Source organism: Vespula vulgaris, chromosome 13 (genome assembly GCF_905475345.1).
Source record: "Vespula vulgaris chromosome 13, iyVesVulg1.1, whole genome shotgun sequence".
Classification (NCBI taxonomy): Eukaryota; Metazoa; Arthropoda; class Insecta; order Hymenoptera; family Vespidae; genus Vespula; species Vespula vulgaris.
This window is the reverse complement of record NC_066598.1, coordinates 2623978-2645982: the sequence shown is the minus strand read 5'-3', so window position 1 is coordinate 2645982 and position 22005 is coordinate 2623978. Positions and strand designations below refer to the sequence as shown.

General features: G+C 31.3%; 3 protein-coding genes across 10 annotated transcripts in view; 2 read left to right on the top strand and 1 right to left on the bottom strand.

Moving 5' to 3' along the window:
* The first annotated feature begins 282 nt into the window (after positions 1-282).
* Positions 283-12331, top strand: LOC127068317 (NADP-dependent malic enzyme-like). Of its 4 annotated transcripts, XM_051004324.1 has the most exons (13): positions 585-750; positions 3017-3077; positions 5641-5809; positions 6334-6492; positions 6580-6761; positions 6858-7167; positions 7261-7443; positions 7548-7773; positions 7838-7980; positions 8036-8330; positions 8480-8624; positions 9579-9648; positions 11932-12331. In XM_051004324.1, the coding sequence occupies exons 1-12, from the start codon at positions 678-680 to the stop codon at positions 9616-9618; spliced, it is 1986 nt and encodes a 661-aa protein (XP_050860281.1). In that variant the 5' UTR covers positions 585-677; the 3' UTR covers positions 9619-9648; positions 11932-12331. The 4 variants fall into 4 exon arrangements, with proteins under 4 accessions (XP_050860284.1, XP_050860281.1, XP_050860282.1 ...); XM_051004325.1 differs by lacking the exon at positions 9579-9648; XM_051004323.1 differs by having other exon boundaries at positions 9579-12331.
* A 925-nt stretch (positions 12332-13256) lies between these two features.
* LOC127068333 (RWD domain-containing protein 1) lies at positions 13257-14779 on the bottom strand. Its single transcript, XM_051004366.1, has 4 exons — positions 14600-14779; positions 14070-14419; positions 13798-13984; positions 13257-13730 (listed from the first exon to the last, which is right to left on the bottom strand). Exons 1-4 carry the CDS (start codon positions 14667-14669, stop codon positions 13615-13617), a joined length of 723 nt encoding a protein of 240 aa, XP_050860323.1. The 5' UTR covers positions 14670-14779; the 3' UTR covers positions 13257-13614.
* A 1181-nt stretch (positions 14780-15960) lies between these two features.
* The window catches only part of LOC127068305 (tubby-related protein 4), a 29397-nt gene continuing 23352 nt past the window's right edge, over positions 15961-22005 (top strand). For 2 of the 5 annotated variants that reach the window (XM_051004270.1, XM_051004266.1), the window contains exons 1-2: positions 15961-16147; positions 16348-16986. In XM_051004270.1, the coding sequence (XP_050860227.1) occupies positions 16891-16986 (96 nt within the window). In that variant the 5' untranslated portion in view covers positions 15961-16147; positions 16348-16890. The remainder of the gene's footprint in view (positions 16148-16347; positions 16987-22005) is intronic. The other 3 variants (XM_051004269.1, XM_051004267.1, XM_051004268.1) reach the window with 3 other exon arrangements.

The following is a 22005-nucleotide window of genomic DNA, read 5'->3' as shown; positions in this document are numbered from 1 at the left end:
CAAACGAATTAATGAGAAGAAGAATTAATAGCAAGTGATACGTAATTAATTATGAAACGTAATAAAATATTGTATTATAATGAGAAGGAAGAAAATAATAAAAAAAAAAGCGTAGTAAATAATCACAAAAAAATTTTTAACGAGAGAAGAAAAGAGAATTGTATAGATGAATGAGCGGTCACGTGACTAATGTAATCACGTGACGCCTTTGTCATTCGTCACGTGACGCCCTCTAACACGCGGCATCGAACGTCAATATACTCAGTCGGTCATGAGCTGTGAAAGAGAGCGCTTAGATCGCTCGAATATCGGCGTAACGTTGAGAAAAGGAAAGGAAGATTTCGCGCGTGCGCTTTTACCTGCTAAAGGAAGGTGCGCGAACAGTAAATACACGACGACGTGTATTTCAGCACAGTAACTCGACATCGTGGTGCGCTTTTGTAGCCAAAAACGCGCAGTCGCGCGTCAATCCTACTAGGTGGGAGGCGATCAGCTGTGAAGGGGACATACACGAGGACATCGAGATGTTCGTCCTGCAGAAGTCTATATTGTAAGTAATTAACATTAAATTCACACATATATACGTAAATTTAAGAAATAATCCTTTTTCGAAGTTTTCTCCTATCTTGTTTTCCTCATTTTTTGTCAATGCACGTTTTGCGAATCTTTCATAACGAATGAAAAAATCGGAGTGGTTCTACGAAAATAAAGCAGCTGTCGAAAGGGCAACGGTTTCAAATGGCAATGTCGGTTGGTTAATATAAATCGCTTATATTTTAATACGACGATCAGAACACGTGTTAGTATTTAATGTATCATAGTGATTTAATGAATATATCAGTAAGTTCGAATATGAATGGTTAATAGAAGATACATAATTTGACCGGTAGACATCGACATCGTCGACATCATCGTCGTGTTAACCTCGCTTCTGCCGCAATGCGGTGCTGAAAATAGGAGCACGCTCGCTTGGAGCATCCGCCGATCGATACCAGGCCGGGTTTAGGATTCCTTTTGTCGATATACACAGTGCCAAAGCTTCTCTTCTGTAAAGAGTAATTTCCATGAGAATGTCCTTTATTTCTTTTCTTTTTCTCTCTATCTATTTATCTCTCTCTCTCTCTCTCTTTCTCTCTCTCTGTTTCTCTCTCTCTCTTTTTTCATGATTTCATGTTTTTTAAAAGACCTTACGTTAGAGAATATTTATTTTTTGAAAATTTTTTTTATCCTTTCTTTCTTTTCTTCTTTTTTTCTGCCTGCTTCACGTTTTTTTGTTTTTGTTTTTTTTGACCGTATTTTCAGCTCGATGATTTTTCAGAAGGTCAAACACCTCACGTCTTCTTATTTCTTTTATTTCTTTCATCTCTTTCCTGTCGGACGACAATACAGACATATATACGTACACATACATACAAAGATCGCATGAGAATAAAAAGAGCATGCTGACAAATGAGACGGATAAAAGATTGTCAGACTTTTTTAAAGAAACTCGATAGATAATTGTAATTATGGTTATATTTTTTTAAAAGGTGAACGAGTTGGTGAATTTAATCGTTTTTTACTTCATAAGAAATAAACGTGTATTTGTTTATCTTAATTATTTTTTTTAATCTTTCTTTAAAAAACATAAGAGATAGATAGATAACTAGAGATAGAGATAGAGAGAGAGAGAGAGAGAGCAAAAAATAATTTTTATTCGTAACAATTCTACTTATTGATTAGAAGAAAGATTTTTATCTTTAACTCATATTCTTATCTAAGATCTCCATAAATAATGTTAACGTTGTATTCGTGTCCTCGTTGCATGAGAGCTAATGGCGAAGTATAATCGACCTATATAGAAATATTCCAATCGGTTTTACTTAGTTGTTAGCTTAAAGTAGATAGGGTAATGTCTGATAAAACTAACACACCCGTACGTTCTTCATCAGTCTATTCTTTTTTTCCTTAATTTATAAATAGGATATTTTGATTATTGCAAACAAGGAAAGAAAGAGAGAGAGAGAGAGAGAGGAAAAGGTGAATTTTTTCATATTTTTCCGTTTTATTTTATCCTCGATTGAATTTCACAAAAACTTCAGGAAACGATCGATCGATCGATCGATCGATCGAACTAATCGACGAACAGATGGTCGATAATTTTTTCAAAGATACGAAGTGGAGCTTATTGTTCTAAGATAGATTTACATCTGTTAGATTATTTTCGTATTACCTATACATCGTAATACCTAAAATAGATAATTTCATGATAAAACGAGGCTAGACATACATCATATATATTTTTTTTTAATATCAATTAACGTTAATTCATTTTTCATATATATGTGTGCGTGTCTATATATGTATCTATATGTTATATTTTCTCGTATTAATTAAAATATCTAACCTAACGTTAGTGGTTTCCTATTTACATCTTTATCAGTAAATATATACGATTACTGTATCATTTTATTTCTGCTGACTGCTAAAATAAAGTCAAAGCTTGCGAAATATCGTATTTTAAAGAATGTGATACTTAAAGTTTCATGTCGCATATTATTCTCAATGGAAAATAACGAATAGAGAATGAAGGTTCTTTTTTTTCCAATACGTAGTATCGAACAATCATTTTCTATATTTATACAGGCTGTGCGTTAACAATTGTCGTCTATAGAATCAAGACAAAGGTATTGTTTTTTGAAACAATAAGAAACGTTGTGTAGTAGGAACGTTTTATAAGTGTAATTAATGATACGGTTTAATTTATAATATGCCTTATACCGTCATTCCATTCGAAACATTCGTACCGAATGGATGTGAATAAATTGATATAATTATTTTCTCTTTCTCTCTCTCTCTCTCTCTCTCTCCCTCTCCCTTTTTCCCTTTCTCTCTCTCTTTCTCTCTCTCTCTCTCTTTCTCTCTCTTTTTCTTTCTTTCAATCAGTGATGTGATTTTTTCTTAAAATATTAAAAAAATATATATATATATATAAAGAAAAAGAAAAAAGTAAAACTATTGAAACATTTCATTCAAGTTAAAACTACAATGAATTGGATTATACATTGGAGAAAATTGATCGAAGGACGTTTCAATCTGTAAGTCGAATAATACAACGAGTATCAATGTTACACAATAAATTTTATCACCTTTTATCTGACTCTCGTAGAATCAGTTTTAACTCGATTACGCTCGATTCTTGGATAATTTCTTATATTTATTTATTCACTTATTTATTTACATATTATATATATAAATATATATTATTTATATTAATAATATGATAAGATTAGAGTTTATTTGAATATATTGTTTATATTGATAATATGATAAGTTTAGAATTTCAATTTCTTCTGTCATTTTTAAGTACATATCTACATACACACACACACACACACACACACACACACACACACATGTGTAAATAGGAAAATGATTAGTACGAAAACGTGAAAAGCATTATATGTTATGACATAACATTTAATTCCAAAATTAAATCGCATGAATTCAATCTCGATTGAATTCGATCGGTATTACACTACTAATCGTGATCATTTAAATTCAATGAGGAAATCGTAATGAGCAAGGTCGTTATTGCAGGAAGGGTGACGCCAAGTTTCGTAATACGAACATTTCAAAGTGAGATTATACACAGATATATATACACACACAAACATACGATCGTGACATAATAATAAAGTATAAGAAAGTTGTTTGAAAAGATTCGTAACCGATGGAAATTTAACGAAAACGATTGAAATACTTCGGAACCAGAGACCTTTCGTTCGAAAGAAATTTGTTTTTTCGCTTCGTGTAGTTTTCGCGATGTCGTGTTAGAAAAAGAATAGTTATGTAAGCATATTTAACATCGCTCGGTTCCGTAAAATCTGGCCATATGCCACAGAGGAATAATAATAATAGACTATCTCTGATCTCGTGCGAAAAAAAGCTTTTACGACATGTGATAGACATATTATAAAAAAAAAATCTAACAATAAATATTTTTTTTCTCTTCTTTCGTTTCTTCGATAAAAATTAATATTTTCTTTCTGTTTATGTCGTAGATCTCTGTTTTTTGTTTTTCTTTTTATTTTATTTTTTTTTCGTTTTAATCTTTCTGGTAGGATGATACAATACGATTACTCGACATTTTCATCGATCGAAGGGACCTCTTTCCATTGTCATTAGTCATCGCTATACTCATTCGATACATCATACTTCTCGATATGTTCCATTAATGAAGCTATTAAGTGACGACATTATATGACGACTTTATCCATAACGTTATCGTATCGCTCGATAGAACGAAAAGATTAGTCATCATAACGATAAAACATCACACATACACGCACACTTACATATATACATGTATATGTGTTATAGATTCTGATAAATTGTACTATAGAACGTTGAATTATATTGAAAATGTCAAAAGTTACATGTCAAGATAATTTAATCGATAAATTCACCTTTCAATTCACCTTTCATTCACCTTAAATTCACCTTTCATTCAAGCTTAATGTCTTTTTCTTAAAAATAGATATAAAGGTCATCTAAATGCAATATTATTCAGTAAACTTTACTTTTCAGTTAGTAAACAAGTAAAAACAAATAGTTTGGCATCATTCCTATCAATAAATAATAACGCGTCAAAGTAGATACAAAAAATACTTAAGACACATTTTTCTAACAAAGTAAATTTCATATTGCTTTCGTATGTTTTCTTTATATTATATTTTTTTTTTTTTTCTAAACAAATCGAAGACACGTAGATCTTTGTTTTTTGCTCGGTTCATGAATTATTACGTCATAAGCGAATGACCGATAGAACTGACATAATCTCGAAATAAAAACTTCAAGGTCGATACGAAGATAGATAGAAAATTTACTTCGTCTAGAATGTCAACGTCTAATGTATAAACTTTATCGTTTTCTTTCGAAGTTTATCTCAATAAACTTTGCGAGTATCGGAAATAATTAGTTTTAAATGAGGGTGTATTTTTCTTGTAAAAAAATGTTAAAAGAAAGATTTTGCAATTAACAAATTGTATCTTCGTCTACGTTTGTATAATTTTTTTTTCTTTTTTTCTTTTTTCTAAAATCCAAACATATATATATATCATTTTCATTAACCGATTATTCTTAATGATCATTATATAAACATTCGATGATCACTCAGTAACGAAATTTCGGACGATGGTCCCAGTTACATCGGCAAGATGCCAAGGAGGTCACTAATACCATCATGCCTTGTTGATTAACACTATCGTTTTAGAAATAAATATTCAGAGAACACGTGAAATGAATTTAACACGTGAATTTCATACAATTCGTATAATCATCATCGTTATCGTCAATTATGTTTTCCGCTTACCGTTAAATTTCATTTGTTTTATGAACACGAATTATGAATCATCAAGCTGTTGCTGGACATTAACATGATATTTTGACGTCACAAATGGAAAACGTTTCTTCCCACACTGTAATTTTTTAGCAACTTGCAATTACGTAATAACATGTTATATGTTCAAACGTGATAATCGATGCTTCCAAGCTCTAACTTCAGATATCAACTCTTTGATATTTTCTATTGTTTTTTTTTCTTTTTTACTTATTTTTTTCTTTTCTTTCTCTTTTCTCTCCTTTTTTTTTTTTTTATAGATCGGCCTGCGGCAGAAATTGTGGAGGATCATGGGCGCGAGTGTTACCACCTTCACATCCTGCAGCAAAGGACACCAGACAGAGGGATATTCACGAAGTTTCTGGAGATGTTGTTCCTATAAACATGGTCAAGGGTATTGGACATCTCAGAGATCCTCGTCTTAATAAGGTATAATTTCTTTAAAAAAAAAAAAAAAAAATAAAAAATCGTAAAATTTATAAATGATAGGTACTAATACCTCTGTCTACTTGATAAGATTCCTTCGTGATAATTAAGACAATTTTTATACTTTATTATTTATATTTTATAATTATATTATAGAGTAATCTTTCCGTCTGTTTCTAAATCTTCCTTAAGTCTCATAAAAATAATCGAAAAATCAATATACGAAACAATTACTCTATTATTTTTATTTAATAGAAAATAAGTCGCACATAGATAATGAAATATAAAAAAAGAAAAGAAAAGAAAAGAAAAATAGAGAAAACCACATCGTAAAACTTCTCCTGTCAATATTTCAAACGTGTTTTATAACTCTAGTTACAATAAAAGAGTGCTTATTTAAGTTTCTATTGAAGATGACATGAGTAATTGTCCTAAGCCACAAATATGCGGTAGAGAGAATTATTTATGATCGATAAGGATTACGCAGAAGTTGTAAATTTGATTTCATTGTGTATGTCATCGAATAGGGCTTGGCTTTTACACTGAAGGAGAGAATATCCTTGGGAATTCATGGTCTCCAACCACCACGATTTAAGACACAAGAGGAACAATTGGCATTATGCAAGGCTTCGGTCATGAAGTATACCGAAGATTTGAATCGTTACCTTTACCTTGTCGAATTGCAGGTTAGATAGATGTAACTAATTAAATTTTACAAAAGGAAAAATGAAGAAGCAAGAAAAAGAATAATAATATATAAATAATTTCGACAGGAAAGAAACGAAAGATTATTCTTTCGTTTGTTAAGTGAAAACATCGAACAAATGATGCCGATCGTTTATACTCCAACTGTTGGATTAGCATGTCAGAAATTTGGTGTGATTTATCGTCGACCACGCGGATTATTCATAACTATATACGACAAAGGTCATATTTATGAGATTCTGAACAATTGGTTAGTATATATAAATTATGTATTATAAACTAAACGACGAGATTAGTGACGCTGATAATAAAGTACTTGGAATGAAATTTGTAATAACTTTAACAGGCCCGAACAAGCAGTCCGTGCAATTTGCGTTACCGATGGTGAGAGAATCTTAGGTCTGGGTGATCTTGGAGCATGCGGAATGGGTATTCCAGTTGGAAAATTGGCTCTTTATACAGCTTTAGCTGGTATAAAGCCTCATCAATGCTTACCGATTACTATAGACGTAGGTACCAATAACGAACAACTCCGTGACGATCCTCATTACATTGGTTTGAACAAACCAAGAAGTCGAGGTGCTGAATACGACGAATTGATCGACGAATTTATGGCCGCATGCGTTCAGAAATATGGACAGAATGTTCTCATTCAAGTAATTCACACACACATACACATATATATATATACATTTTTTGTTTTGATACATCTAATTTCTCATTTGATCTAATAATATCGATCATTTCAGTTTGAAGACTTTGGAAATCATAACGCTTTTCGTTTTCTCGACAAATATCGTGACAAGTATTGTACATTTAACGACGACATTCAAGGAACAGCTGCAGTAGCAGTTGCAGGTATACTTGCATCGAAAAGAATAACGAAGAAGAAAATGTCCGAGAACAAGTTTGTTTTTCTTGGGGCTGGTGAGGTAAGCAAAGATCTTATTTTTTAAAAGAGAAAAAAAAAACGAAAAAAAAGAAGTAAACAAATATTTCAAATTTAATATATCTCGATTTAATCTAAACAAAATAGGCAGCAATAGGAATAGCAGATCTTTGTGTGAAAGCTATGGAAGCTGATGGTTGTACCGAAAGTCAAGCTAGAAATAATATTTGGATGATGGATATAGATGGATTGTTGGTAAAAGATAGACCGGAAGGTAATCTCGAGGGTCATAAAATTTGGTACGCCAAAGATTACAAGGTCACCAAATCTCTGATCGACATTGTACGTGAAATAAAGCCAACTGTGCTGATTGGTAAGTGACCCTTTGCTCGTCAAACATGTGCCGATTTCTTTCTAAAGTGGAATCATTCAAACAGGAGCCTCGGCAGCGGCCGGAGCGTTTACTCCTGAAGTTTTAAAAGAAATGGCGAAGAACAACGAAAGGCCATTGATCTTTGCATTGAGCAATCCGACCAGTAAAGCCGAGTGTACTGCTCAACAGGCTTATGACTATACTGATGTAAGTTAAACAATCGATCGTCCACAGAAAATATACACATTTTTATTATTTATAGGGTAGATGCGTATTCTCCTCTGGTTCACCCTTCGGCGAAGTGAATCACAAAGGAAAGATTTACAAACCTGGTCAGGGTAACAACGCTTATATCTTCCCTGGAATCGCATTAGGTGTAATAGCAACCGGTGTGCACCATATCACTGAGGATTTATTCCTGATTTCTGCTCAGACTATTGCCGATCATGTGACTGATGAGGATCTTGAGATGGGTAGTCTATATCCACCCTTAAGCACTATCCGAGAGTGTTCGATCGATATTGCCGTTAAAATAGCTAATTATGCTTATGCAAGGAGTGAGTAATTATCGTCGAATTTACTTAATCATTCGATATGGTTTATAAGCGATTAATATTCTGCGATTGATACGTCTTCTTATACTTATATTCCGAACTATTCAATAATATTCATTAAGAAGTATCATTAATCGTTCGAATTTCAACAGGTGGCTTGGCTAGTGAATATCCCGAGCCAAAGGATAAACGACAATTCATTGTCAGTAAGATGTATGATGCCAATTATGATAGTCCACTGCCAAATCTATACGATTGGCCAGTTGATTACGCCAGTCCTCGTGTTCTGCCAGACAAGTAAGTAATATGAAACACCTTTCTAAGGTGTTAAATTAATTTGATTAAATTGAATTCCTTCGAAAGCACATATCGTAAAGATCCATAAAATTCAAAAGAGAAGAAACAAACATTTAGTTTTATTTTATAAAGCTGTAGGAACAAAAGAGAATGATTATTTAAATCCTAATTATTAGTAATAATCAAGCAAGAACATTACTGATGTGACGCGAAACCGTGTCTGGTAGGATTAGTCAAGAATGAAAGTGTAGTTTAGATTATTAGGACGTAAAGTGCACGTACGTAGCTTGTTATAACGTTTCGATGCATTCCTATGTTTTTCTTTTTTTTTCTTTTCTTTTCTTTTCTTTTCTTTTCTTCTTCTACTCTTTTCTTTTCCTTTCATTTTCTTTCTTTTCAATTTCTGTAGATTATATCGATGAAGAATGTTGTTGTATTAATATGTATCGTATTAACCAATCTAATAATTGCTAAGATGCTTAAAGAATGCAAGATAACAAGGAAAAGAGAAGAGTACAAAATAGCTTGTGGTTGTAGCTCGATTTTTAAAGCTTTTGTAAGCTTATCATACTCGTTGCAACGAAGAAAGTATAATTTATATTTGATAATAGACGAAACGTTGTGGCTTTCCTTTTTTATTCTTTTTCTTGTATTTTTTTTTTTCATTTTTTATCTCTTTTTTTAAGGATACTTTCTTACTGTTACGAGTATTTCTTAAATCTGATTTTTATCTTAGCACAGTTATCTTTAGCAGCACAGATTTCTACCATATTCGTTCTTTCGAAATCGATATTTTTTGTAATTTTTTGTTTGGTTTTTGTTTCTTTTTTTTTTCTTTTTTCCATTTTCTCTTTCCATTTCATCTCCTAAATCACGAATCACTCAACGAAATTCATTCGTTCGTTGTTATTAACTACGATACAAGCCGCTGAAGCTTTGATTAATTTTTTTCAGAGACACTATAGAAATCCGCCACGATTTAAAACATCTGTAGCGGATTTCACCGGATGTGGATATTTGAAGGGTATCATAAAACACTTTAAGATTTACAATAGAAAAAGTACTGGGTCATGGTAAAAAGAGAGAGAAAGAGAGAGAGAGAGAGAGAGAGAGAGAGAGAGAGAGAGAGAGAGAGAGAGAGAGAGAGAGAGAGAGAGATTAATTTGCCGATTTTTTTTTTTAACAGTGCATTATTTGTTACAACATGTTTTTAATCATAAAAAACGTTTTTCGTTGTGTGATTATATGCCAATGTGTGTGCTTCTTACATTGATGTAACTTGCATAAATGAGTGAGAGTGAGATTGAGAAAATGAGAGAGAGAAAGAGAGAGCGAGAGAGAGCGAGAGAGAGAGAGAGAGAGAGAGAGTGAGAGAGAAAGAGACGCGTTAATGTTCCTTCAAGGAACAAATATTAACAAAACTATATAACGGGTGTCGTAGTGCGTTCTAACATCCTTTATATTCTCCTTCGTCCCATTGACAGTATTAAAAAAAAAAAAAAAAAGAATAAAAAGAATAAAGAAAAAAGAGATCGAATCATTCGGTATTACAAATTATTTCTTTTTATTTTTTAAACTGATTGAAAGTAATTCAAGAAAGTACATGGACCGCGTGTTTGTACATACTAGAATTACGTCTTAAATTCGATAATCAAAATTTCAATTAATTTTATAATATGGTATACAACATATATACATATAATATATATAGAAAAATGAATTAATTTATTCGACATAGGATAAAAGACTAATCGATCGATTATAATACATCATAAATTTTGTTTTGTAGAGAAAAAGAAAAAAGAAAAGAAAAAAGAAAATTATCATTGGGAATTTATTTTCAATTTGTCCTTCGTATTAATATTTGATTTAAGAAATTTAATTTTCATTTCGAATTTAGATCGATCATCAGTGATTTTATATTGTTTGGAAACAAATATCGTAATTAAGGAAAAATTATACATATTGAACAAGATATACATATTCCATCCAGAAAATAAATCCTTCCATCCTTGATTTAAAAAGAAACTAATCCTCCTAACCCAACAAGGATCCCGGATTTTAAAGATAAGTAATTACAACTAAGTGCACGCTTTAGCGCTGATGCATTTCTTTTTTTGCGATATTTGGTATAGTGTATATTTTTTGTTTTATTTTTTTTTTCTTTTTTTCTTTCTTTTTTTTCGTTTCTATTCTCTGTTTCTATTCTTTTATCTTCCTTCTTTTATTATTATTATTATTATTATTATTATTATTATTATTATTATTATTATTATTATTATTATTATTATTATTATTATTATTATTATATATTCTTTTTCTTTTCTTTTCTATCCAAAATCTCTAGCCGAACAAAAGCTGTACATATATGTATGTATGTAATATAAAAGGTAATTTACACGGAATGGAGAAGTTCTTATAAGAAAGAAATAAAAGAAAATGATCTAGATTTCGAGTTTTAAAAGACACTATCATTAATTGATCCTTTCGCTTTTGCTTTTATTTCTTTTTTATTTAAGAAAAGGCATTTTCTCATTTTATTTTCTTTGAGAAAATTGGAAAATATTTTAACATTTTCTTAAATCTTTCAAGGTCTTCGTTATTAATAGTAGAATATTAGGGATCATGCTATAGCAATTTTTATATTTAATTTATTTCTTCTTCTTTAAGATCGAACATGATAATTTATTTAATTTATTTATTTTCTTTTTTTTTCGAAGATAGAATTTTATTTTTGCGTGGCTATTACTCCCGAAATTTCCTTATCGATATTAATGATATATACTATTTTCTTCTCTCGTGTAAACGTACATTTAACAGTAGGAATTATTACCTTGAATGTCGCATGTGTTGCTGTTAACAATGTCTATGATATCACAAAACTTTCTATAAATGATACACGTAATACGTAAATTGTGCTTGTCGTTATAATTGTGGTTTGGACATTTATTAATGAATAACTATTTTGTGAGAATTCTTTTTTATTACGAGTGAGATAATTTATCGTTATTTTCGATATTATGTGAATGCAAAACATTTGTCAGGGCTTCCCCAATCTTTTGAATTCTCAAGGTTTAGCCATGTCGATAATATTTTTTGACGAATTGTTTGTGAAAAAAATAAAATAAAGTAAAATAAACAATAATCAGAAATCATATAAAAGAAAATTTCTTACATACGTGCATACAATAAATAAATAAATATATATATATATATATTGCTTGGCTAGGCGTTTAGAAAAATAAAAGTAAACATTTTTTGTATAATGTCATTTTAATTATGACTAACCGTGTTCTTCTCCCAACAGATTATGACGTGTTGGCGAGTGTTTAACAAGGCAACGTCTGTGAAACAAAATATATATACACACATACACTCGTTCAAAATTTATTTTAATGGACTGAAAAGTACGATCGTTCTCTTAGCCCTTAACGCATATATTACACTATGACGAGATTGAATAAATAACTAGCGTGACGATAGTAATAATAAAAGAAAGAAAAATATTACAGTAATTAATATTTCATAAATGTCAATACGGGTGATTATTACAATAGTTAAGGGTTGAGGATGGTCAGACCGAACAGTATTTAATTATAATAATTAAAATGTTTGTATGAAAGAAAAATGATTTTACTTTTCACCAAATGATATATATATATATATATATATATATATATATATATATATACATACACATACATACATACACTATTACCACTACTACCATTACTTATGTAACAACATACTGTAGTTATTTATTTTATTTACTATTACAAAAAAAAATAATATTATTTAAAATATTAAACTTTTTAATCAGAGCTTGCAATATTTAACAAAAATTAATATCGTTCGGTCAAACGTAAAAAAACAAAATACACTTTTTTAATCGAAGGTATTATCGAAATTAAAAATAATAATGGAAAATATTTAAATCGAGTATTCAATGTTCGTCGTATGAAAACAAAATATTGCATATATCTCATTAATTATTCAATATAATGTATAATGTCGCATTAGTTGTATCTCTTTTCTTCTTTTTTTTTCTTTTTTTTTCTTCTTCAATATAGAAAAAACTCAGGAGGATCATTGTACTTTACAAAATATTGTAATAACAGTATTTTTTGTACAGCATTTTCAATGTGCAGCTTTTTATTCTAAAAAAAAAGCGAATGCAAGAAATGTCAATATATGATTCGTTCATAAGCTAGACATTTTGTCAAAGGGTTCCTATGTAATAAGAAAAAAGAAAAAAAAGGAAAAGAAGGAAAATAGACAAATTGATCGATTGAACATCGAATAGACTTAAATTACTGCCACTTTTCGAAAGTAAGGAAAGATTCGTTCCTTCGATTTGATCTTTCGTATTGCGTATTCGAATATTTCTTATAAGAAATTATATGAACAAGAAAAAGAAGAAGAAGGACGAAGAAGAAGGAGAATAAGAAGAAACTTAAGAACAACATTTTGCTCATTAAGATCGTAAACTATTTGTTTCGACGTTATAAATAAATGTTATATCCTAAATGTTAGTCCTTATATCGATATGATGATGTCTTCGATCGTATACCTAAAATACCTCTAATACAAGAAAGCTAAGGAATAGGATCTCAAAAATGAAATAAACGAATATTTACTAAACAAAACTTTTACGTGATCTATTTTATGAACAAAAGTGTCTATTTACATACTTATAAAAATTATTTCGATCATTCGACAAACCGTCTTTCTCTCATATTAATCGTTAATTATAATAATTCTTCCTTACATCAACCGTTGAATATATTACGGGAACAGCACCGATCATTTTAGAAAAAATTTATCTTAAACATATATCTTCAGTTTGATACTTAATTTTTAAAATTCATTAAATATCGATTATATTAATGTTTTAATTTTAAGTTCGAACATTTAGTAAGTCGTACGAACTTCTCGATGGTCATTTAAAAGACAATAAGCACTTAATAAATAGTAATGAGTTTGCATTTCTTTAGGCACTCTCATAAGAAGAGTTAGGATCAAAATCGGGATCGTCGTCATCGTCGTCTTCCAAATCAAGATCATCCAAATTTTGAAATAAGCTTTCATCTACCTTCACTGCATCCACTGATATAAAAGAATATATCATAAAAATATTCGACATTGTTTTATTAAGAAACAAAAAAATTTTTACCATCGTCCAAGAATTTGAGGTCAGATTGATCCAAAGTTTTATCAGTCATAAATAATTCTTTTCCAGTTAATTTTTTTCCCTCTCGATCTGCCATTTCTCTTCTCTTGGTATATCCCATTTCTTCGTCAAATTTTTCCTTCCAACTCAGAAAGGTTTCTACGGTAACTCTAGTTCCTTCAAATCTTTTCTGTTGAAATAAAAGATAATATCTTTTAGATAAAAGATTAGATAAAAGAATAGATTATAATCATCTCATATGTTTCCTAGCATACTCTTTCAGCTTCTTCCTCTTCTTTTAATTTCAAAGCAGCTGACTCTTCTCTGTGCAATTTGATTTTATCCCATTGTACATTCATCCATTCCTGTGCTGCGCTAACTAATGTAAAGACCATTACCATTCCTAGATTTTCGTTCATTTGTTCGACCAAATGTTCTTTCAATTTCTCCCCGCTACCTTTCTCAAAATTCTCTGGATCTTGAATAGACACTACAAGGGGTTCATCTGGGTATTTTGAAGTATAAGTAAATTCTAATCTACAGCTTAGTCCATTATCTGTTTCAGCTTCATATTCCTCTGTCTTGATTGGTATAGCAAATGAATAGAATGGTTTTATACTTAAGACTAAAGAGGAAAAAATATATAAAGTCAATATATTAATTTTATATTATAAATAATACAGTTTAATTGAAGTTATAATATAAAATACGATATAAAATACAGAATAGTTTGATTACTAAAAATAATCATTTTAATGGAAAACAAAATTATTGGTTATTACAAAAGAAATATAAATTCTCATACTTTCCAATTCTCCACAGTAAATCGATTCCAAAGCCTCGATTTCATTTCGTTGTTCCTCTTTATAATCCATCGTATTTTCTCACAAAGAATGAATTTTTCAAAATTGAAGCTATCATGTAACTGACTCGTAAGCACAAATAATATAATAGCATGTTACACGCTCCTAGTATTTACCGCGTGAGCTACTACACGACATATATTAAGATGACATCTATCGGGTGACAATTAAAATTCAAAATACTACGATACACTAGATCTCTGTTCGAATTTATGAATGAGCTTACGACTCCATGTAGGTAAAGTAGTAAAGTAGAAATCGCGCGGTAAAAGCGGTCAAATATGAATGACATTTATTATACCACGTGATTTAAATGCCTTCGAACATTATATCCATATTAACATTATATTTAATCATGTTTACGTTTTACATATACTAGCGTAATTCATACAGACTACTTATATTATGGGACACAGACACACACATATATGTGTGTGTGAGTGTATGTATGTATATATATGAAATGAAAGAGAGAGATAAAAGAAATGTTACATAATAGAATAAATATATTCGAGCTTTATTCTTCGGAAAAGTTCAGTCGTTTCAAGGACATCGTAAGCTTCAATACAATCTCCGTTGTCAAAAGTTGATCACAATATTAGAGACATCTCGCAGTATATTATTAGACGTTTCCCGTGCAAAAACACACGTGGAAGACATAAAACAATCCGAAAGAAAATGTTGAAGCATAATTCGAAAAGTATTTCGGAACACGTATATCAAGCTAGCTGGGAGTTATTTTTATCGTGGAATTCCATTGATGGAACAGTACCCGATGAATAAGATAAAGATCGTCGATTAAAAAATGTAAACAGGTTGAACGAATTTTTTAAACATAATAAAAGCGTTAAACATAGTAAAAGTGCGTGCGCGTGCGTGCATGCATACGTATACGTATATGTGTATATAGGATGCGAACGTGTTAAATATATTTTGCGATATATCAGGAGAGTGGCGTCAGGAGCGTCAAGATCAGTTCAAGTCAGGAACAGTTCAAAGCTGGGAATTTAGTATGGCTAGGTACCGTTGAGACTACGTTTCGCGCTGCTGGCAATCAATACACGGCAGTAGAACACGACACATCGTCGTAGTCGTCGTACTCGTCGTACTCGTCGTAGTCGTCGTAGTTGTCGTAGTTGTCGTAGTCGTCGTTGTTATCGTATTTGTCGTAGTCGTCGTCGTCGTAGTCGTAATCGACATCGTAGCTTTCGTTGATATGTATTAGTAGTACATTAGTAGTAGTGGTGGAGGCAGAGGCGGAGGCGGAGGCGGTGGAGGTGGTGGTAGCGATGCTGGTGGTGGTGGTGGTGCTAGTGGTGGTGGTGGATACGAAGTCTCGTGCGTTTCGAGCTCGAGCTTTCTCAGTCGGACGTGTAAACTCGCGTCGAAAGCTTCCATCGAAAGCTTCGTGATATAAGAACGTCAAGATCCGCTATATATCTACTATTATTTCCTTTTTTGTTTTATCCCTTCAAGAAGACTCTTAAACGGTCTCTCTTTCTCTCTCTCTTGGTGTCTCTCTTTCTTTCTGTCTGTCTGTCTGTCTGTCTGTCTGCCTGTCTGTCTGTCTCTGTCTTTCTCTCTCTCTTTTTCTCTCACTCTCTCTCTCTCTTTCTCTCTCTCTCTCTCTCTTTCTCTCTCGTATTCCCATAATTCGCGCCTAAATCGAGTCGTCTATTGGTATTTATAGGGAGAAAGAGAGAAATGTATAGATAGATAGTAAGAGGTAAAACGGAAAGGCGGAGGTTCCAGCCGGCAAAATGGCGGCAGGTGAAACTGCAACGATAACCAAGATGTTTAAATCTACGTTAAATAGATAAATATTAAAAGAAGAGAAGAAGAAATATTGTGTTTGGGAGAAAACATTTGATATTTTTTTCTATTACTTCGTGATTCAACGAAGAATGGTAACGAAGTGTTTAGTCTTTTGATAATCTCAGTTTTGCCAGCTGATAAGAATTTATATATACATATATATATATAAAATACATATATATATAATATATATACATCATAAGAAAAAAGAGAGAGAGAAAGAAAATTCGAGTTGCCTGTTTCCTGGGTGACCATACGAGATTATCGATCGCGGATCCTTGAACGGTCATGAGAGGAGGAAGCTCGATTTTTCATTGGACTAGCGTGTCCATCGCTGTTAGATCAAGGTGGTCGAAGTCAAGGATCGTTTTTGGTGTTAATATCGTTTGACGGACTGAAGAGAGGAACCTAAACGATCATGCATCTTCATTTTGAGAAGAATAACAACGCCAAGTGCGACTGTAATATTCTCTCGCTCAGCTGGATGGGCAAAGTACCGGATGAATCACCCGAGGTACGATTATTTTATATGCTAATGTTTAAAAAAACAATTTTTTTCTTTTCCTCTTTTTCTTCTTTCTTTTCTTCTAATTAAGATGGCAGAAGAAAATAGATTGGAGGAAGTAAGGAAGGAAGGAAGGAAGGAAGGATGGATGATACTTTCTACGGTTTAATATGTATTGTATATGTGTATCTATATAAATATGTGTGTGTGAGAGTCAAGTAGGTATAAAGTTGGAACGCCAATAAAACGTAAAGCTAAACAGGCATCCTTCTAAGTAGGTTAGAAAGTTTCGATAAAGAATTTATAAACATATAGTCTTTCTTCTTTCGATTAGAATCCCTGAATGAATTTTCTATCAAAAGGAATATCGATGATGTTACATCTTATGAGACATCGATTAAATCGGTTTATTGAACGTTTTGAAGATTCGGAGCACGTGTATAATAATGTTAAAGTTGATATATATATATTTTTTAGAATGTTAAAAAATTATGGAACGAATTTTTTAATGGTAAAACTTTCATCTAACCTTTCAAATTTTTCATTCGTAGCGATCTATTAATCTAAAGAAATAATGAGTAACCGTAATAGTACACGCACAAGTACAGTGGCGTTGAAAAGACTTACCACTAATGACGCTTCGTTTGCATAAAACTTTTCTCTCTCTCTCTCCCTACCTTTTTTAATCTATATAATTTTTAAATTCTACTGCAAAGTTTCGTTACGTTTTATTCATTTTATACTTTCATTCCATAGACTTTTTTCATAATTAACAGAACATTATTAATGTTAATATATAAATTTATTATCTCTACAATACCGGTCAGTAATTTCTTTGCTCAGTCGAAACATCGTATTTTTTTAGATCCCTAGTTATTTTCGTATAGACGACACTAATACGATTAAGAAGCTCCAACTTAGAATCTTTGAAAGCCACGCAATTTTTAGAATTTGTCTGGTCGAACGAACCGCGAAGAGACGAACAGATTTTGTCGTTTATCCATGGATGAAGACGTAATCACTTTGGAGCTTAAAGAAGCACAAGTAGAACTTCACTAAAACTTCTTAGTTTTTTAAGTATGACAAATCTTTTTACATCTTACAACTTATTTATATATCATACTTTAATAGATACTGACATGCGTGTATAGGGTGTTACATAAATATTTAATAAATTAGAAATATCGAATACGTTAAAATTTTAATTTTTATTAATTTTTAATTTTTATTTATTTGTTTCTTTTTCGTTTTTCTTTTTTTTTCTTTTTGATAATTTCATTATTCTTTTGTAACGTTTTGTAACGATCGAGTTCCAGAGAAATGTCAAAGTTGTTGGTTGATCTTGGCCGACCCAGGTCAATTTGAAAGAAAAAGAAACGAGGTTTCGCAATGTGTACGTGGCCAAGTTGGAACGCCAACTCAAGGGTAATGTCAGTCGATCGAATCGTTATCACGCGAGGAGAATAAATAAAAAGGACGAAGTAAAAAGAAATAGGAGCTAATTTGAAAGAGAGACAGAGATAGACAGAAAGAGTGAGAGAGGTGGAAGGAGAGAGAAAGAAGGAAAACGAAAAAAAAAGAAAAGGACGAATACAACCACTTGCGTTGTAGAGTCGTGAAGTGGCGAAGTTCAGAATGGATCAGCTCGTAGAATCGGTGGTGCGTGTAGGTACGTTGAGTTAACAGATGTAGAGCGTGAAATCAGTTTGTCGTGTTCTCGTGCTAACCGATTCAACTGTCATTTTCGTCTCTGCGTTCGTGTCAAACGCAGCACGAAATTAATATCCGATTCACCCTCGCTTACAGATCTCATCTACGATAGCATCAACTATACCTAATTTCTCGTTATGTCATTGGTTCGGTCTATTTAATCGGTTACGAAAAAAAAAGAAAACAAAAAAAATTATTCATTCTATTGTGTTCAACAAATCGATGAAAAAAAGAAAAAAGAAAAGAGAAAAATAAAAGGGACAAGGATTTTTAATGTACATATTAAAGTATTTCATAAATATGAATTATCTGTCGATATGATCCCATCTAAGGGACCGACGTAACGTTGAAGTTAATTCTTTTTCTTAGAATCGTCTATTCGAGTTAACGTTAATTTTAGATGGAATAACGAACGTACGTAAAAGACTGACAGAAACAAAGAGGAAGTTCATTATCTCTTGACTAAAGTCAAATAACATATTCTAATAAATATTTTGTTAAAGAATCCGAACGATTAGACGTACCGTGAAAGAATGGAAAGAAAGATAAAACATTTTTTCACGAGTCTCCGAGGGATTTCGTTCGACTGGAGGTCGGTTAATAATCCCTTGGAGAATCGGCAGGCCACATCAAAGAGGTCCAAGGAAGATTGGAATCCATTGGGAGAGGGGGAGTAAAGTCTTCTTTTAAGGGGTGTGTGTGTGTGTGTGTGTATACATATATATATATATATATATAAGATGAGAAGTAGGATTCACCCTCTCTTCATAGGCATACGACGATGATGCAACACGGGGGAACAAGAAGAGAACTTTCGTAAAGGGAGAAACCCTACGAGTAGTGTTATACTGGCAGAGCCTGCTACTTCTGCTTTCTCAAGATCTAAGATCATGCTTGGTGTCTCAAGTGGTTCTCATTTCATGATATTGTACATACACACATACATGTTCCAACAATTGCGCTGCATCCTGCAAATTATAACCATTAACAGTTCGTAATATTTCTTCGCAATTATCCAATTTGTCTAGGGTTAGCTTTTTTCCACTTTTTTTTTCTTTTTAACATAAAATTTTTTATTTAATTTTTTTTCTTCCATAAGGAAAAGAAGAAAAAAGGAAATAAAAAATGTAATAGATTTGTACGAATCAATCGAATAGAACGGATTCTTTTTTAAATGTTTGATTTTTTTACAGCGTAGAGAGAAAGGAAGATGGAAACATTTTCTTTTTCTTTTTTTTCTTTTCTTTTCTTTTCTTTTCTTTTCTCTTTATTCAGTCGCACGTATAAAAGAATATGTGGCAAAAGGTATAAGTATTAACCCTCTAATATTATCTTCAAAGAGAATAGAGAGAGAGAGAGAGATCGACGACACATCGAGTATACTGAAAGTCTGAGCCCACGAAAAGGGCTTACAAAGGGACCGCGAGAGTGTCTAAAGGCAATGACGTTCAATTAATCTCGGTCTCTCGCTTTCAGTGATGCAATCTCTCGCGAGTTTTTGGCCACGCTCGTGTTCCCATTCATAAGAGTTTTCGCACTTAAGCACGTGGCACAGGTAGATATATTTAGATACACTAACGATATACATATGTATAAAATCGAACGAGTTCCGTTTGATGAATTTATGTATTTATATTTTATTATCTCGACAGGAAATCTTAAAGTAATTATTTAAATTATCTGTTATTATTAAGACTGAACTTTGAAGGTGAAGATAAATCGTTCGATTAAAACCCTATCTAACGTAGATTGAAATGTTAATTCTTTAAAATAAAGGGATGTGGATTTTAATTATCGTCATTAATTTGTTTGTTTCTTCTTTTTTTATAGAAAGTAAAACATTGATCTTACTTTTAATTTGTAACTTTAAAGTTGGATTTATCTTGATGGAAAAAAAAAACTGCATTCGAGTGTTTCAATCGAGAAGTAAATTATGACGTGGATCGATTAAAATTCTCAAGAAGTCGAAATTAATTCGAATGAAAAGTAAGATCGATCTTTTCTTTCGAAGATAAATAATGATCGATTGCTCATCTTGATCATTCTATGTTAAACTTATAATTTCCATTGAGAAACTTCTATTACACGGACCCATAAATTATATGTCTTCATGAGAAGCCATAAGGGTTGTCCCTTTGAAAATGACGTCAATGATTTGACATTGAAAGTGAGTTAGAATGTTTTTAAGCGATTATTTTCATACGAATGGAAAATAAATTCATCAGAAAAAAAATATATATATATATATTCTTTTTTTTTACACTACCAATGATTTAGACAAACGACTTTTTTTTCTTTACAGGAAATAAATTTTATTTTATGTGCCTATGTGTATATATATATATATATATATATATATATATATATCTTTTATGTTTGTTTTTGTTTTATCTTTTTATTGGTCTTTTTTGTGTGAATATTCATAGTTACATGAATATTCGATGAAACGTTTGCCTTCATATCGTGAATATTCAATCGACCGATTTGTAAAAACAAATTCACTAATCATATTATACCAATGAAATTACTATCTATATAAATTTGAAAAAAAATCTTGCTTGAATTTATTTCTTTTTTCACGAATGATTTATAAATGGATTATAATTCTCAAAGTTGATATATTTATTCAAAATAAAACTCATGTTATTTACAACGAGCAGCTTGGTCAAAATGTTATAAATGAATCGTTCGTAATAATTATTACGATAGTATTTAAAGGAAACAAGTAATGCTCGGTCTCGTTCGTTTGAATTAAAAAAAAAAAAAAAAGAAAAGAAACAGAAGAAGAAAAGGAAGAGAGCAAAAAGAAAAAAAGCAAGGACATCCGCTGCGACGATGGTAGATCAATTGTAGGTTTATGTTGGGTTTTATAGAAATCCTTTTTTTGTTCTATAGGAAAGTTCTTGACAGAGGGACATAGGAGAAAAAACGTGGGGTTGCTTTGTAAATGGAAAAACTTGTTCCTTTCAACGTCGAAAGAAAAATGAAATAAGGAATGAAAGGACTAAAGAGCAAAAGAGAAAGAGAGAGAGGGAGAGGAGATAAGGATATTAGTATAGAAAAATATAAGGGGGAAGAAAAAGAAAAAAGAGAAGAAAAGAAACAAATAATTTTATGTCTTTGTTGAATTTAATAATAAAAATGAGGAAGATCGAAAGTAAAAAAAAGTAATATATACATAAATACATACATACATACATACATATATATATATATATATATATATATATATATATATATACTAGCTCGTATACTGAGAAATATGTTTTTCATATTTTCATATTTTTATTAATATGAGAAATAAGACGAAGAAAAAGA

Coding starts and splice junctions, on each gene's coding strand:
- LOC127068317 (XM_051004324.1), top strand. CDS start 678: ATGAAAAAATCGGAGTGGTTCTACGAAAATAAAGCAGCTGTCGAAAGG. Junction 6,493..6,579: donor TTTACCTTGTCGAATTGCAG/GTTAGATAGATG, acceptor TAATTTCGACAG/GAAAGAAACGAAAGATTATT. Junction 7,774..7,837: donor AAAGCCAACTGTGCTGATTG/GTAAGTGACCCT, acceptor TCATTCAAACAG/GAGCCTCGGCAGCGGCCGGA.
- LOC127068333 (XM_051004366.1), bottom strand. CDS start 14,669: ATGGATTATAAAGAGGAACAACGAAATGAAATCGAGGCTTTGGAATCG. Junction 14,420..14,599: donor TTACTGTGGAGAATTGGAAA/GTATGAGAATTT, acceptor TTTCCTCTTTAG/TCTTAAGTATAAAACCATTC. Junction 13,731..13,797: donor CCTCAAATTCTTGGACGATG/GTAAAAATTTTT, acceptor CTTTTATATCAG/TGGATGCAGTGAAGGTAGAT.